This window comes from Quercus lobata, chromosome 11, assembly GCF_001633185.2.
Source record: "Quercus lobata isolate SW786 chromosome 11, ValleyOak3.0 Primary Assembly, whole genome shotgun sequence".
Lineage (NCBI taxonomy): Eukaryota > Viridiplantae > Streptophyta > Magnoliopsida > Fagales > Fagaceae > Quercus > Quercus lobata.
In genome coordinates, this window is record NC_044914.1 from 15,826,085 (window position 1) to 15,841,712 (window position 15,628).

The 15,628-nt window shown below is 33.2% G+C and overlaps 1 protein-coding gene and 1 long non-coding RNA gene across 2 annotated transcripts; one reads left to right on the top strand and one right to left on the bottom strand.

The window, feature by feature from the left end:
- Positions 1–5,679: 5,679 nt before the first annotated feature.
- LOC115966455 lies at positions 5,680–7,149 on the top strand. The gene has a single exon (XM_031085688.1). It carries the CDS (start codon positions 5,680–5,682, stop codon positions 7,147–7,149), a length of 1,470 nt encoding a protein of 489 aa, XP_030941548.1.
- Positions 7,150–8,601: 1,452 nt separating this feature from the next.
- LOC115967921 lies at positions 8,602–15,330 on the bottom strand. The gene is made up of 4 exons (XR_004086591.1): positions 15,261–15,330; positions 8,970–9,062; positions 8,766–8,867; positions 8,602–8,673 (listed from the first exon to the last, which is right to left on the bottom strand). It is a non-coding gene; the product is annotated as an uncharacterized LOC115967921 (long non-coding RNA).
- Positions 15,331–15,628: the final 298 nt, after the last annotated feature.

Here is a 15,628-nt window from a genome sequence, read left to right on the forward strand (position 1 = left end):
CAACATCTTTTTACACCGACTTCGTTGACAAAAGCAGATAATAACATTAGTTTTCATGTTGGACTTGCAGTATACGCCATGCATGTGGTTTCCGAAAGTGGTATTAACTATTTTGGGTTTATCTTAGTTTTGTCCAACCTAGCCATTTAATCAAAGCTCTTACATTAATTCTTGCCAAGTGCTGAGAGCATCATATGCATCATCATATATGATGCTTAAATTTTAGTGTGTTTATTTTGTTTTTGTTTTTAAATCTTCTTCTCATATTATATGTTGAACCGGGAGAACGTTTTTTTTTTTTTTTTTTTTTTTGAAGGCCATCTTTTTTTTTCTAATATTGCATTGGAAGGTAAATTCAGTATTGAAGAGAGTTAGATGCCAGTATGCCACAACTTTTAATAAGTTTTGGTTTTCAGCAAAAGAAAAAAGAATAAGCTTAATTTGGTTAGTCATCATATATTCTTTACCTATAATTATGTGAGTATTGATTCTCTCATATTCGTTATTGTAAGTTTTTCATTCACATCACCTATTTCAACGTTGTAATATATATGTATATCAATAAAAAAATTTTAAAAAAATCATGGACATAAAATAAGAAATTGGCATATATATTACAGAGGTGGAGCCAAGAGGGCAGGGCGAGAAGGGGCAAATGCCCCCCTTGGCACCTCCAAAAATGTATTCTAAATGAACAAAAATTTTAACCACAATAACCAAACGGTTCTACTGACATAAGAAAGAAAACCAAAAACCTATCCTACTATAATCAAGCAACCTAGCACTTAAGAAAAAGGCACCAAACTCTCACTTTAGTTTTTAGCCACCGTCACACACAATTTCAACAAACCACTCTATTCACCCTTTTATATTTTCCCCCTAATCCCAGCCGTTTTTTTTTTTTTTTTTTTCCCCTTTCTCACTAGCCACAGCACCTCACTCAATGGACCCCATATTAATATTGGGGCAAGGATTTGCTGCAACCAATTCCTACATAAATCATTGTATTTATTTTGTATTAAAGAAAATCAATGGTGGAAATAAAATCTAATAAAGTAAAAGTGGAATTCACATAAATAATTTGCCACTTTACTACAACAAAATGTATTTTCAGTGACGAAAAAATTCGTCACTAAAGGTCCATTTTTTCGTCGCTAAGGACCTTTAGTGACGAAATCTACTAATTAGCGACGAAACTCATTTCATTGCTGAAACAAAGTCGATAAAAGTCCTAGCAATGAAAAATTTCGTCACTAAAAGTCCGATTTGTTTTTTTTTTTAAAAAACTTTTAGTGACAAAACATTTTCATCGCTAAATGTTTCCTCGCTAAAAACACTATTCAGTGATGAAAATATTCCGTCACTAAAAATACTTTTGTTTATTAAATAATATTTAGTGACTAACAATTTCGTCACTAACTATTTTCGGGTACATATAGTGACAAAAAAGTTCGTCACTAAAACTATTTTTAAGAAAATCTAGGCACATATAGTGACGGAAATTTTCGTCACTAAAACCATATCTTACAAAATTCAACTACATTTAGCGACAAAATATGTTGTCACTAAAACAATTTTTTGTTGCTATATTTGTAACGAAAAAATTCGTCGCTAAAACTTATTTTTTGCTTTTAATTTTTTCATGGCTTTGATATTAACATGTAATTCGTCATTATATTATTAAAACCTCACATTTGAATAACACATTTATAAAAAAAGATCCATACATTCCACAAGTAAAAAATAAAACAAGTATCCAATTCAAACTCCTTCCATACAATAATTGTTTGCAATACATACAATAACTCAAGATGTTTTATAACAATACAAAAAGTGTAGCATAATATAATTAGAACCAACGGAGGATGTCTTCATATGTCTTTAAGTAATGCCAAAAGTAAATCTCTAAAAGCCACCAATAAGAAATCTACGCAAATATAAAAACAATACTACATTAAAATCATAAAGTAAAAATATTAACTATGTTATAAGAAACATTTCTAACAATGCATTAATAATAGCCACACCAATGAGTTAAAATTACAACTCTTAATGCATCAAAAAAAGTAGTTGCATCATATGGTGCGGGTCAATTATTGAAATCAATTAAAGTACCATTCATCACATCTAATCAACAAGGTCCATTCACATTTGCAAAAAATTAAAAATACTCTTAATATGAATTTAAACCACCTTATAACACCGTACAACTCATCGGCTTGCTTCAAGGCAACAACTCACTACAAAACCAATCACAAACATCACAAGTATAGAGTGTTTACAAGTATTGAAATCAATTAAAGTACCATTTATCATATCTAATCAACAAGGTCCATTCACATTTGCAAGAAATTAAAAACACTCCCAATATGAATTTAAACCACCTTATAACACTATGCAAGCCACCTGCTTATTCCAACACAACAACCCATCACAAAACCAATCACAAGAATAGAGTGTTCCCAAGTATTAAAATCAATTAAAGTACTGTTTATCACATCTAATCAACAAGGTTCATTCACATTTGCAAGAAATTAAAAACACTCTCAATATGAATTTAAACCACCTTATAACACCACCCGCTTGCTCCAGCACAACAACCCACCACAAAATCAATCACAAACATCACAAGTATAGAGTTTTATAGGTATTTAAATAGATTTTACTTACTATGATCAAGCTAAATGTACGAGTCTGATTTGTTGGCTAAGCTTTGGTCTTTGACTTTTCGTAGATCTAAGCCTCTTTCTATTCCCTCACAGCAACCCAAACAATCACTAACCTTGTCATTACATTCAACTAAAAACCATTAAATTTTATCTACAATACATAAATAAAAAAACACAGTCCAATTATGGCTTAATTAACACTTGGTTATGAAGCTAGAATTATTAAATATATCATAAAGTTTCAGCCTTTTTGTTCTATCAAACATTCCTAATTAGTATTTACTTTTGATTTATATATATATATATATATATATATATATAGATGTTTTGGCGTTATTACACAAATGGTGTGTCCACTACACCTACCTAATGCACACTACTTAGAATTCTTAGCTTGAACTTAATATATGTGATGTATGGATAATACCAATTCCTTAATTCTTAAGACATATATATTTGTTTTTTACCTGACAAAGTTGAAAGATTCACTCTTTAAACCTAACAATAGGCAAGGTTCAATGTATCATATAACATATTAGAAAAAGTAAAATAAAATAAAAGAGGCAAATTGTCATGAGTCATACTCTTTTTCTAAAACTTATATATAAAGTCAATTTATCATTATGAAAAACCCCAAAGGGTTGGTGGACATGTTTTCAAGACTCGTGATCAATAAGGTTAGTTTAAGTCTCTTAATCAAAATACAATGGGATCACTTAAAAGAAATTCATTCTTATAATTATGTTTTTGAGATAATTCATATAATAATTTAGGAGTATGAAATGGAGATTATATTTATGAGAAATGAACACTTCTATTAAAAAAAAGCATTGTAAAATTCACATTAAAAAAAAAACACTACAAGAAATCTGGGTTTAGGCGGCTTTTTTTTAGTGACATTTTTAAATTCGCCACTATAAGTGGTATACTGTGACGTTTTATAAAAATGCCGCTAAAGAGTGAAATTTTAGCGACCTTTTTTTAAAAACGTCGTTGTAACTCAAAAAATAGTGGCATTTCTTAAAATGCCACAAAAAAATATAGTTTTAGCAGCGCATTTCTGGTTTATAGTGATGTTTTTTGAAAACGTTACAATAGTTATTAAGGAAAATGTGCTTAGTATGTTATTAAAAAAGAAATACTATATAGCTACGTTTCAGGTTCCCACACTTTTTTCTAAACTACTAGGAATGTTATTCAAAACGTCGCTATATGTTCTAAACTTTTTGCATTCCGCAACTTTTTTCAGGTTCCCACACTCCCCCCCCCCCCTTTTTTCTTTTTCTTTTTTTAATTAACCACTCTGTGTCCCACTTTTTTCTTTCTTCAGTTAACTATTTATTGTCTCCTTCTTTTCTTTTTTGTGTTGTTTGTTCCTATTGTTTCTTTGTGACCCACTATCTCCAACACCACCACACATTTTGCCTTCCACCCATTGCCACTGCCATAGCCACTGCAGCCGTCGTCGACCTCCACTAAGACCCACTACCACCACCATACTTTTTTCCCTCTTTTTTGTTGTTCTAGTTTCTTCAAAGTGTAAGTCTTTGTTCTTGACTTATAGGTTTGCATTGATTGGGTATTTCTTTAATGGGTCATGGAGTTTTTGTGCTAATTTTTGCTATTTTTTAGTTTTGGTTGGAATCTTTTTGTTGTTCAAGTTTCTTTTGAGTGTAAGTATTTGTTTTTAGCTTATGGGTTTGCTTTGATTTGGTTTTTCTTTAATGGGTCGTGGAGTTTTGTGCTAATTTTTGCTGTTTTTCTATTTTGGTTGGAAATTAGTAGAGAAAGCTTTTATTCAGATTTGGCTTCTTGTGCAAAAGGACTTGAGGATCAAGGGCTGAATCATTGTAAGTATTTCTTTAGAGTGTACATATTTGTTTTTCAATATTATACCTTCTAGCAGTGGCAGGGGATGGATCCTTATCAATAGCTAGGATGCTTTTTTTTTTTTCTTTTTTTTTTTCCAATATCTACAGCAAAGTGTCTCCTATTAATTATTTATACACTAGGTGTTTTCCATGCATGTGGAAAAAGTGAAAGCTTGATGAAAACATAACCAAAAGGGATCCTAGACTTCTAGTTGATGGCAAGTTTAGTCACGATGAACACTATTTGATTCAACAAAAAATATTTTCGAAAAAAATCATTTTTTACATTTTCTAATATTTAGTAGAGTAGAAAAATCTAGTCAACAAAAAACTTGTAGTCTAATCATCGAAAAACAAGGGATTTGAGGTGGGGAACATTTTCCTTTTCTTTTCTTTCTTTTTATTGTCAAAAAACACTTTTAACTTTTAAAATTAAAGCTACTAGAGTTAAAATAGTTTCTATTTTGGAACTATTAAATTAGAAAAATTTGCATGGATATTTTTGAGTTATATTTGTTGATTAATTTTTGGACTTCAATACTTGTAAGCATTTTATATTTGTGATTATGATAATTGTATTGGGAATTGAAGCAAGCGGGTGGCTTGCATGGTGTTATGAGGCGGTTTACATTCATATTAGGAGTGTTTATTATTTTTTGAACATTTGGATGTTGTTGAGCTATGGTTGTTGATTACTTTTTAGACTTCAATACTTGTAAGCATTCTATATTGTTATATTGATAATTGTTTTGTGGTGGATTGTTTAGTTGTTTTGTTCTATAGCTATGGACAAGAGTTGGATGGACATTAGAGATAGGACATATGTGGAATATAGAAATGGAGTTGCACAATTCTTGAATTTTGCATCTCAACATAAACAATGAGATGGTACGATTGTTTGTCCATGTCGAAAATGTGCACATTCAACAATGCTGGCAATAGATGTTGTATGAATTCATCTAGTATCACATGGGATTTGTAGGGGTTATCGACATTGGATTTTTCACAGGGAATCATCATCTAGAAAGACTTCTATTAGAACTCCTAGTACTTCTGTCCAAGAAAACTCAAATGAAAATAGTAATATGTGTGAAAAGTTGCATCACATGTTCCCTATGCATGATATGGTGCCCAAACCAATGGAAGAAGATATGGCATCAGATCCTGTGGTAAGAGGCCTTAGTGTGGAACAACCTACACAAGGTCCTAACGAAGAGTCACTCCAATTTCTCAAATTGCTCAAAGATGTTGAGGAACCTTGCTATGAAGGTTGTACAAAGTTTAGCAAATTGTCAGTCATTGTGTATTTGTACCACTTCAAGTGTCTACTTGGTTGGAGTAACAAATCAGTCACTTTCTTGCTTCCATTTTTGCAAGAGCTACTACCTTCAAGTGCGAAGTTGCCAAAAGACTATTATGAAGCAAAAAAAATTATTAGGGATCTGGGTTTGAGTTATGAAAAGATTGATGCTTGTCCTAATGATTGTATGTTGTTTTGGAAGGAAAATTCCAACCTCGAAGCTTGCTCAAATTGTAACCTTTCAAGGTGGGTAAGCAACGAGGCCGGAGTTCCAAAAAATACGAATGCTCCTTCCAAGAAGGTAAAGAAGAAAGCTGCAAAGATCTTTAGGTGGTTCCCTTTGAAGCCAAGGTTGAAACAATTGTTTATGTCTCTCGAAGTAGCTCCCCACATGAAATGGCATGTTGATGGTCATACAAGTGACGGGTTAATGAGGCATCCTGCTAACTCTGAAGCTTGGAAGTCATTTGACTTTAAATATGTCGAATTCTCATTTGAGCCTCGTAATGTTAGACTTGGATTAGCAGCTGATGGATTCAACCCGTTCTCCAATATGAGTACTACTTATAGCACTTGGCCTGTCATGTTGGTCCAATACAATCTTTCTCCTTGGATATGTATAAAAAGGGCTTATTTCACATTATCACTATTGATTCCTGGTCCAACCTCTCCTAGGAACGATATAGATGTGTACTTACAACTCTTAGTACAAGAACTCAACGAATTATGGGATGTTGGAGTAGAAACGTTTGATATGTCTTCCAATAGCTCATTTCAAATGCATGCAACATTGTTGTGGACCATAAATAATTTTCCATCATATGTTGATATTTCAAGTTGGAGTACCAAAGGAGCTCTTGCATGTCCTTCTTGTATCTACGATCCTCAATCTCGTTGGCTAAAATATGGAAGAAAATTCAGCTATATTGGACATAGGCGATTCTTGGATAGTGATTATGAATTTCTTAATCATGATAAAGAGTTTGATGGGCGTAAAGATTTCAGCCAGGCTCCTGTTGTAGTGTCAGGAAGTAAAATCATTGCGCAAACAGAAGCTGTGGTTGATGTTGTTTTTGGGAAGAAAAAAGTTAATTTGACGAATAAGAGAAAAAGAGGGGAGGAAGCCTTGTGTATATGGAAGAAGAGAAGTATATTTTTTAGCTTGCCTTATTGGGAGAACCATATGTTGTGTCACAATCTTGACGTGATGCATATAGAAAAAAATGTGGTTGACAATGTAATTGGCACAGTGTTGAACGTCGTAAAAAAAAAAAAAATAAAAGTCTCTATAGACCATTTGTGTCTATAGTGACTTTTTTGGGTTTTAGTGACGTTTTTAAAACGTCGCCTAAACCTAGATTTCTTGTAGTGAAAGCTATAAAAACACTCCCAATAATATGAATTTAAACTACCTTATAACTCCATGCAAGCCACCCGCTTGCTCCAATATAACAACCCACCACAAAAACAAAAATCATCACACTACAAGAAATCTGGGTTTAGGCGACGTTTTAAAAATGTCACTAAAAACCTAAAAAATGTCACTATAGTATATAGTGACGTTTTTTTTGCGACGTACAAAAACGTCGCAATAGAGCAGTCGTTATAGATCTATTGCAATGTTTCAAAAAACGTCGCCATATGTTATTCTTTAGTGGCGTTCAAAAAATTTTAGTGATGTTTTATAAAATGTCACTAAATAATATTACATTTTCATATATAATGCAAGAAAATACATTTAGTGACATTTTTAAAACGTCGCAAATAACCGCACCTATAGCGACGTTTCAAAAACGTCGCAAAAGCATTTTTTTAGTGACATCTTTTTAGCGACTTTTTTAAAACGTCACAAAAACTTGCTTTTTATTTTATTTTATTTTTTAATGCAATATAAACCAGCTTAAAATTCAACAATAACTAACACAAGCTTGTAATAGATCAAATACACCTATTGATCATCAATATTCCACAATAACACATTAACCATAGATTCAATATATATATATATATATATATTTATATGTTTAATACTAATACATATATCATCTTGAATAGAACAAAATACTTGTCTATTTACAAAAAGAAGACAACCACCTAAACTATGACAATATTAAACAAAGTACAATATTTCCAAAATAAATGTGGTTGTAACAAAGCACTTGTCTACTTATACCAAAAAAATACAACCACCCAAACAATGGCTATATTATAAACAAAATACAATAGTTCCAAAATAATTGTGGTTGTTCAAAACAACTATGTAATAGCCCATGGAGTCCTTAAAACACTGCAGGTACCACTATATGCTAGTTTCTTGATGGGATGAAGCCTGTGATCTGTAAGGGGTTGGAGATTGATGATCTAAACCAAAACCACCCTGAATACAAATTAAAGTATCTAATAAGTTCATAAAGAAATCATTTCGATTAACAAAATAATAGTTGCTGTACTTAAAAAATTTAAAAAACAAATACATTCTTAAAACATTAAAATTTAATACCTGACTAGCTTCTGAAGAATGATTTTGCTGATTTTGCACTAGTTGCATCAATTGAGTCATTCGCTCCTCCAAGTTTTCATAACGATTCACTTTGTTCTCCAATTGAATCACTTTAGCATCCCTTTCTTGGCTTCTTACTTGAGCAATTGTAGGAGTGCTCTTGGCAGGATGCATACTTGGGGTTGGGCCAAATCCCACACCTCAAACACGACCATTGCGCTCATTACCAAACACTTTAGCATATACATCATCTGGTGCCCATGCAATACTTCCAGTAAGGTCGGATGACTGCACACGTGTTGAGGACTCACTCAACAGTTCGTTGATTTTTTCCTAATATTCAAAGGTTGAACACAATAACACATTAGAAATTAACAATGTTAATAGATTCAATATTACACTTAGCAAATCATGATATTACTTACAATGTTGCTTTCTGCTTCAGTGTTAACAAGAGTACCATCTTTACAAAGATGGAGTTTTACATATACCTCTACACGCTCTACAGGATGCCCAAGCGTTGTTACCTAAATTATGTTCATTACATTTATTTAATTAGGAATAATGGTCTCATACAAACTTAAGAACAATCTAATAAGTCATTTAGAAGATAATTATTGAGTCATTACCATTTCTTCTGCGTACGAAGCAAAGTTTTTTGAACCACCAGCATGTACATTTTTTTGCTTGGAACGACTATTCTTGTTTACCAAAGCAAGATCCTACGTTCAAAAAATTTACATATTTAAACAAAGTATTATTTGAATATATTTTTCATGGTAGATATTCAATGTAAAATAAGGATATCCATATGAATGTTCTTGTTTTGATGATGATGTAGAACAATTAAAGCATATCAATATAGAATAATACCCTCGTTTTTGGTAAATTCCAATGTTGAACAAGGTCTTCATAATCTTCAAGAATTACATCTGGTGGTGCTTGTGCTCTATTTCCTCTTCTTAGGAAATACTTCTTCAAAGATGACTTGTGGTTCCTCCAACATTTCACAATTGTGGACAATGTCATATTCTTAATTGCCTCCAACCTAGCAGGTTCTTCAAGAAAAATCCATTTTGACTACATGCAATAGCTTAGTTAGCAAAATCCATATCAAGCTAAACACTTGTGTAAAACTCAATACAAGATAGAATAATACACATATAGTCTATAACTTCCTGAATACCTAAACAGTATCCCATATTTCTTCCTTAAATTCATCTGGCATTCTTGTCCAATTCGTATACTTAATTGGGCACAAATGGGGTTTTTGTGCAATTGTACCCAACCAACCTGTGAAGTGCCTCCCTGCCTTCTTAAGTGGTTGATTTGAACTAGTTAATGGTAACTCAATCTTGTGATTTTCAGGGAGATTCCAAATGAATGAGTACTTGTTAGGACCACGAGTAGGATGTATTGGTAGTGGCACAACTGTAATGAGAATAAAACAATAAAAGCCATTATCGTGCAATATGAGATATTTGTCAAACAATATTAACCATAATCACAAACATGATCTTAGAAATATATAAAATACCTGGATTTGGTGCATTTGATGGATCAACTGTGGATGATTGGCCAATTTCTTGTTGTAACTCATGATCCACATTTTCATTAGAGGCTTGTTGTGACGACCTTACCAAAACGTCATGTATAACTAAATCTCTCATTTTTGTTTATACCTTTAAGAACTAAAATAAACAAAGAAGATTTATGTCCATTTCTATCCATATCTTCATTTACACAACAAATTCTTAGTTTCATAAACATACAAATAATATTATACATAATCTTATATTGTAATAAACAAAACATATCAAGTCTATCTATATCCTCATTCACACAAATGGACTAAGTCTTGTATCTCTACAAACTTAAGCAAAAACCATGGAAGTAGAATTAAACATACACTTAAATATAGTGCACAACATATTCAAAACCACATAGTTTCATAAACATGCAAATAGGATTACACATAATCTTAAATATAGTAAACAAACCATATCAACTCTATCAATATCCTCATTCACACAAATGGACTAAATCTTTAACCTCTTAAGAAACAAGCAACAACCATCTAAAAAGGATTACAAATAAACTTGTTCTATAGTACACAATAACTTCATAACCACTTAGTTTCATAAACATGCAAATAAGATTACACAAGATGACTTTAAAACTCTTCACAAGCAAAGCAAAGCAAATAGAAATACACATGAAAGATGAATGACATATTAACTCTCATCATCAGTCGACTCATCATTTGACCCATCATTGAGCTCTTCACCATCTTCATTCTCATCATCAGTAGACTCATCATTGGACTCATACACATCATCAATGAACTCTTCATGATCTATATTGTCATCTTCAACCAATTCATGCTCAACAAATAACGGTGTTTCATAAATAGTCCCTTCTACATCTCTACGAGTCCATGCAAGGTTTTCATTTACATCATGTGTATTATCAATGGTTATATTATAAGGAACATTCTCACAAAAGTTATCTACATCATCATCAGATGAAGCAGCAGTTCCAACATCAAAAACATCCCTAGCTTTTGTTTTAACAACAACCATCCAATCTTTATGTCTTGAATCTTCCACATAAAAGACTTGTGAAGCTTGAGAAGCTAAGACATACGGCTCATCAATAAATCGACCAGCCTTTGTATCAATCTTGTAAAATTGACAAGAGGGAAACCAAACTTGTCTGTCTTATATCCCCTTCCACTATCTACATCAACCCATTCACATTTAAATAATACATATTGTAATTTCTCAGAATATTTTAACTCAATAATGTCAGTTAAGACACCATAGTAAGTAACGCCACCTTCAGTGGCGACACTAACTCCACTGTTTTGAGTTTTCCTATTTGCCTCAGAATCTTTGGTGCGAAACTTCAATCTATTTAGAACATAACGCTTGAACCGTTTAACTTCATTATCTGGATATCGAGCAAGCCATATAACCCTTTCAGGAAGTTTCTCCCTCTCATCAACATCCATTGACAACACCTAATATAAACGATGTGTTCTATTAAAAGTATAATCTCAAGAAAGTTACAGCAAAAAATACTTTTATATGTCATACACTTACATGGTACTTAAACCAGTGACAAAATCTCTCTATATGTTGCTTTTCAATAACATCATTAGCTACATTTGGGTGAAGTTTCTTTAAATGATCTCTGTGCACACTATGTAGAAAAATATGTGTTAGTATCATAAACTTGAGTTATGTTATGACATTAAGTGGTATCGGATGATGTCTTAATTACTTACATGCGAAATGGGGTAATTTCATCACAACTGAATAGCACATAACGATGTGCTTGGGTCCATGCTTTTGAATCTAAGTTGATGCTCAACACTGCACCTGTAGATTCTTCAACATTCCTTATGGGTTGAATGACGATAGTTTCGACATTTTTGAAATATTGTGAACAAAATGTTAAGCACTCCTCTGCCAAGTACCCTTCTGCAATACAACCTTCTGGACAAGCCTTATTTCGAACATAGGACTTCAATCGTGACAAGTACCTATGTGAATAAAGAAGATCAACAATGAAACATTGAATTTAAATGAAAGCAAATGGACAGACTTACTATATATTTCTTACCGCTCTACGGGATACATCCAACGATAATAAACTGGGCCAGCAATCTTGGCTTCGTTAGTCAAATGAATGAGTAGATGTACCATAACTGTAAAGAAAGAAGGAGGGAATATCCTTTCCAATTCGCACAACGTCACTGCAATTCTCTTCTGAAGACTCTCAAGATCTTCCAAACTCAATACTTTGGAACATATTTCCCTAAAGAAACAAGATAACTCAATCAAATATTTGCTCACTTCATCCGGCAAAGATCCACGTATAGCTATTGGAAAAAGTTGTTGCATCAAGATATGACTATCATGGCTCTTCATCCCAGAAATCTTGCGTTCTTTAAGTTTAGCACAGCGGGATACATTTGAAGCATAGCCATCCGGCACACTTACACTCTTCAAATCTTGCAAAAAACTATCTTTTTCACTAGTAGTCATTTCAAAGCAAGCACGTGGCTTATATGTCTTATCACTACCAAGCTCCTCAAGATAAAGTTCACTTCTTATACCCATTTCTTCTAAGTCAAGGCGTGCCTTTAAGTTATCCTTCGTCTTTCCATCCATGTTCAACACTGTGCCAATTACATTGTCAACCACATTTTTTTCTATATGCATCACATCAAGATTGTGACGCAACATGTGGTTCTCCCAATAAGGCAAGCTAAAAAGTATACTTCTCTTCTTCCATATACACAAGGCTTCCTCCCCTCTTTTTCTCTTATTCATCAAATTAACTTTTTTCTTCCCAAAAACAACATCAACCACAGCTTCTGTTTGTGCAATGATTTCACTTCCTGAAACTACAACAGGAGCTTGACTGGAATCTTTATGCCCATCAAACTCCTTATCATGATTATGAAATTCATGATCACTATCCAAGAATCGCCTATGTCCAATATAGCTGAATTTTCTTCCATGTTTTAACCAACGAGATTAGGGATCATAGTTACACGAAGGACATGCAAGAGCACCTTTGGTACTCCAACCTGAAATATCACCATATGCTGGAAAATCATTTATAGTCCACAACAACGCTACATGCATTTGAAATGAGCTATTGGAAGACACATCAAACGTTTCTACTCCAACATCCTATAATTCCTTGAGCTCTTGTACTAAGGGTTGTAAGTACACATCTATATCGTTCCCAGGAGAGGTTGGACCAGGAATCAATAGTGATAACATGAAATAAACCCTTTTCATACACATCCAAGGAGGAAGATTGTATGGGACCAACATGACAGGCCAAGTACTATGAGCAGTACTCATATTGGAGAACGGGTTGAATCCATTAGCTGCTAATCCAAGTCTAACATTACAAGGCTCAGATGAGAATTCTACATACTTTGAGTCAAATGACTTCCAAGCTTCAGAGTCAGCAGGATGCCTCATTAACCCGTCATTTATACGACCATCAGCATGCCATTTCATGTGGGGAGCTACTTCAGGAGACATAAACAATCGTTTCAACCTTGGCTTCAAAGGGAACCACCTTAAGATCTTTGCAGCTTTCTTCTTTACCTTCTTGGAAGGAGCATTCGTATTTTTTGGAACTTTGGCCTCGTTGCTTGGCCACCTTGAATGGTTACAATTTGAGCAAGCTTCAAGGTTGGAATTTTCCTTCCAAAACAACATACAATCATTGGGGCAAGCATCAATCTTCTCATAACTCAAACCTAGATCCTTAATAAATTTTTTTGCCTCATAATAGTCTTTTGGAAACTTCGCACTTGAAGGTAGTAGCTCTTGCAAAAAATTGAAGCAAGAAGGTGACTGATTTGTTACTCCAACAAGTAAACACTTCAAGTGGTATAAATACATAATGACTGACAATTTGCTAAACTTTGTACAACCTTCATAACAAGGTTATTTAACATCTTTGAGCAATTTCAGAAATTGGAGTGACTCTTCGTTAGGACCTTGTGTAGGTTGTTCCACACCAGGGCCTCCTACCACAAGATCTGATGCCATATCTTCTTCCATTGGTTCGGGTACCATATCATGCATAGGGAACATGTGATGCAACATTTCACAAATATTACTATTTTCATTTGAGTTTTCTTGGACAGAAGTACTAGGAGTTCTAACAGAAGTCTTTCTAGATGATGATTCCCCATGAAAAGTCCAACGTCGATAACCCCTACAAATCCAATGTGATACTATATGAATTCGTACAACATCTATAGCCAACATTGTTGAATGTGCACATTTTCGACATGGACAAACAATTGTACCATCTCGTTGTGCATGTTGAGATGCAAAATCCAAGAATTGTGCAACTCCAGTTCTATATTCCACAGATGTCCTATCTCTAATGTCCATCCAACTCTTGTCCATAGCTATAGAACAAATTTACACAATAAATACCTATAGTACAATATCATGAAAGAATAAACCAACCATTAGTTCATATTTTAATTACTCTAACAAAACAAACCTATGCTTCTAAGAAAACAAAGCAAAATTTTCAAATTTGAGAAAATGACTTGCAAGTCACACCAAGGTCCTAAGTGTAGGCATAAGGAGTCAAAATTTATAAGTAATTTATTAATACATTTGGTAACTAATCAATATCTCTTGATAATTGCCATTTAATTTGCATGTTCGACATGTGAAAGAAATGATAAATCAAACTACAATCTATCACAAAACAATTATCAATGCAAGCCACTCGCTTGCTCCAACTAAACAATCCACCACAAAACAATTGTCAACATAACAATATAGAATGCTTACAAGTATTGAAGTCTAGAAAGTAATCAACAACCATAACTCAACCATATCCATCCAAATTTCCAAATTTAGTAAACACTCCCAATATGAATATAAACCGCCTTATAACACCGTGCAAGCCACTTGCTTGCTCCAACACAACAATCCTCCCAATACAATTGTAGTAATCACAAATATAGAATACTTACAAGTATTAAAGTCCAAAAAGTAATCAACAAATATAACTCAAAAAATATCCATCCAAATTTTCAAAAAATAGTAAACACTTCCAATATGAATGTAAACCACCTTATAGCACCATGCAAGCCACCTGCTTGCTCCAACTCAACAATCCACCCCAACGCAATTATCATAATCACAAATATAGAATGCTTACAAGTATTAAAGTCCAAAAAGTAATCAACAAACATAACTCAACAACATCCAAATTTTCAAAAAGAAGTAAACACTTCCAATATGAATGTAAACCAACTTATAGCACCATGCAAGCCACCCGCTTGTTTAAACTCAACAATCCACCCCAACACAATTATTAACATTTCAAGTACAAAGTTTTAAGCAAAAATTACCTACTATGCTCAAGCCAAGCAATCACCTTTCTAAAAAAAGTCCAAGCTTATCACAATAAATGAGTACTTAACCTGCAAAATAAAAGAGGACAATTAAATGATGTGGAAGGCAAATAAACGTGCCATTATAGAAAATTTTTATGAGTTAGGACTTGGAACAATTAGGCAAAAAAATTAAGGACCACTTTGCAGAAAATATTTGAAGCTTAATTGTACCCAAACTTTGTCATTTGGTACACATAAGGAAACTTACCCATTATGCCTAAATGTCTCCATTGAAAAAGGTACTCCAAATCACCCAAATTTTGCATATGAGAATGCTATTGCAGAAAATTTTAATTCCTTATGGTGCATGAAAATTTAGTAACAATA

What these genes read in the sequence shown, in the direction of transcription:
- LOC115966455 (XM_031085688.1), top strand. Translation starts at nt 5,680, where the DNA reads ATGGAAGAAGATATGGCATCAGATCCTGTGGTAAGAGGCCTTAGTGTG.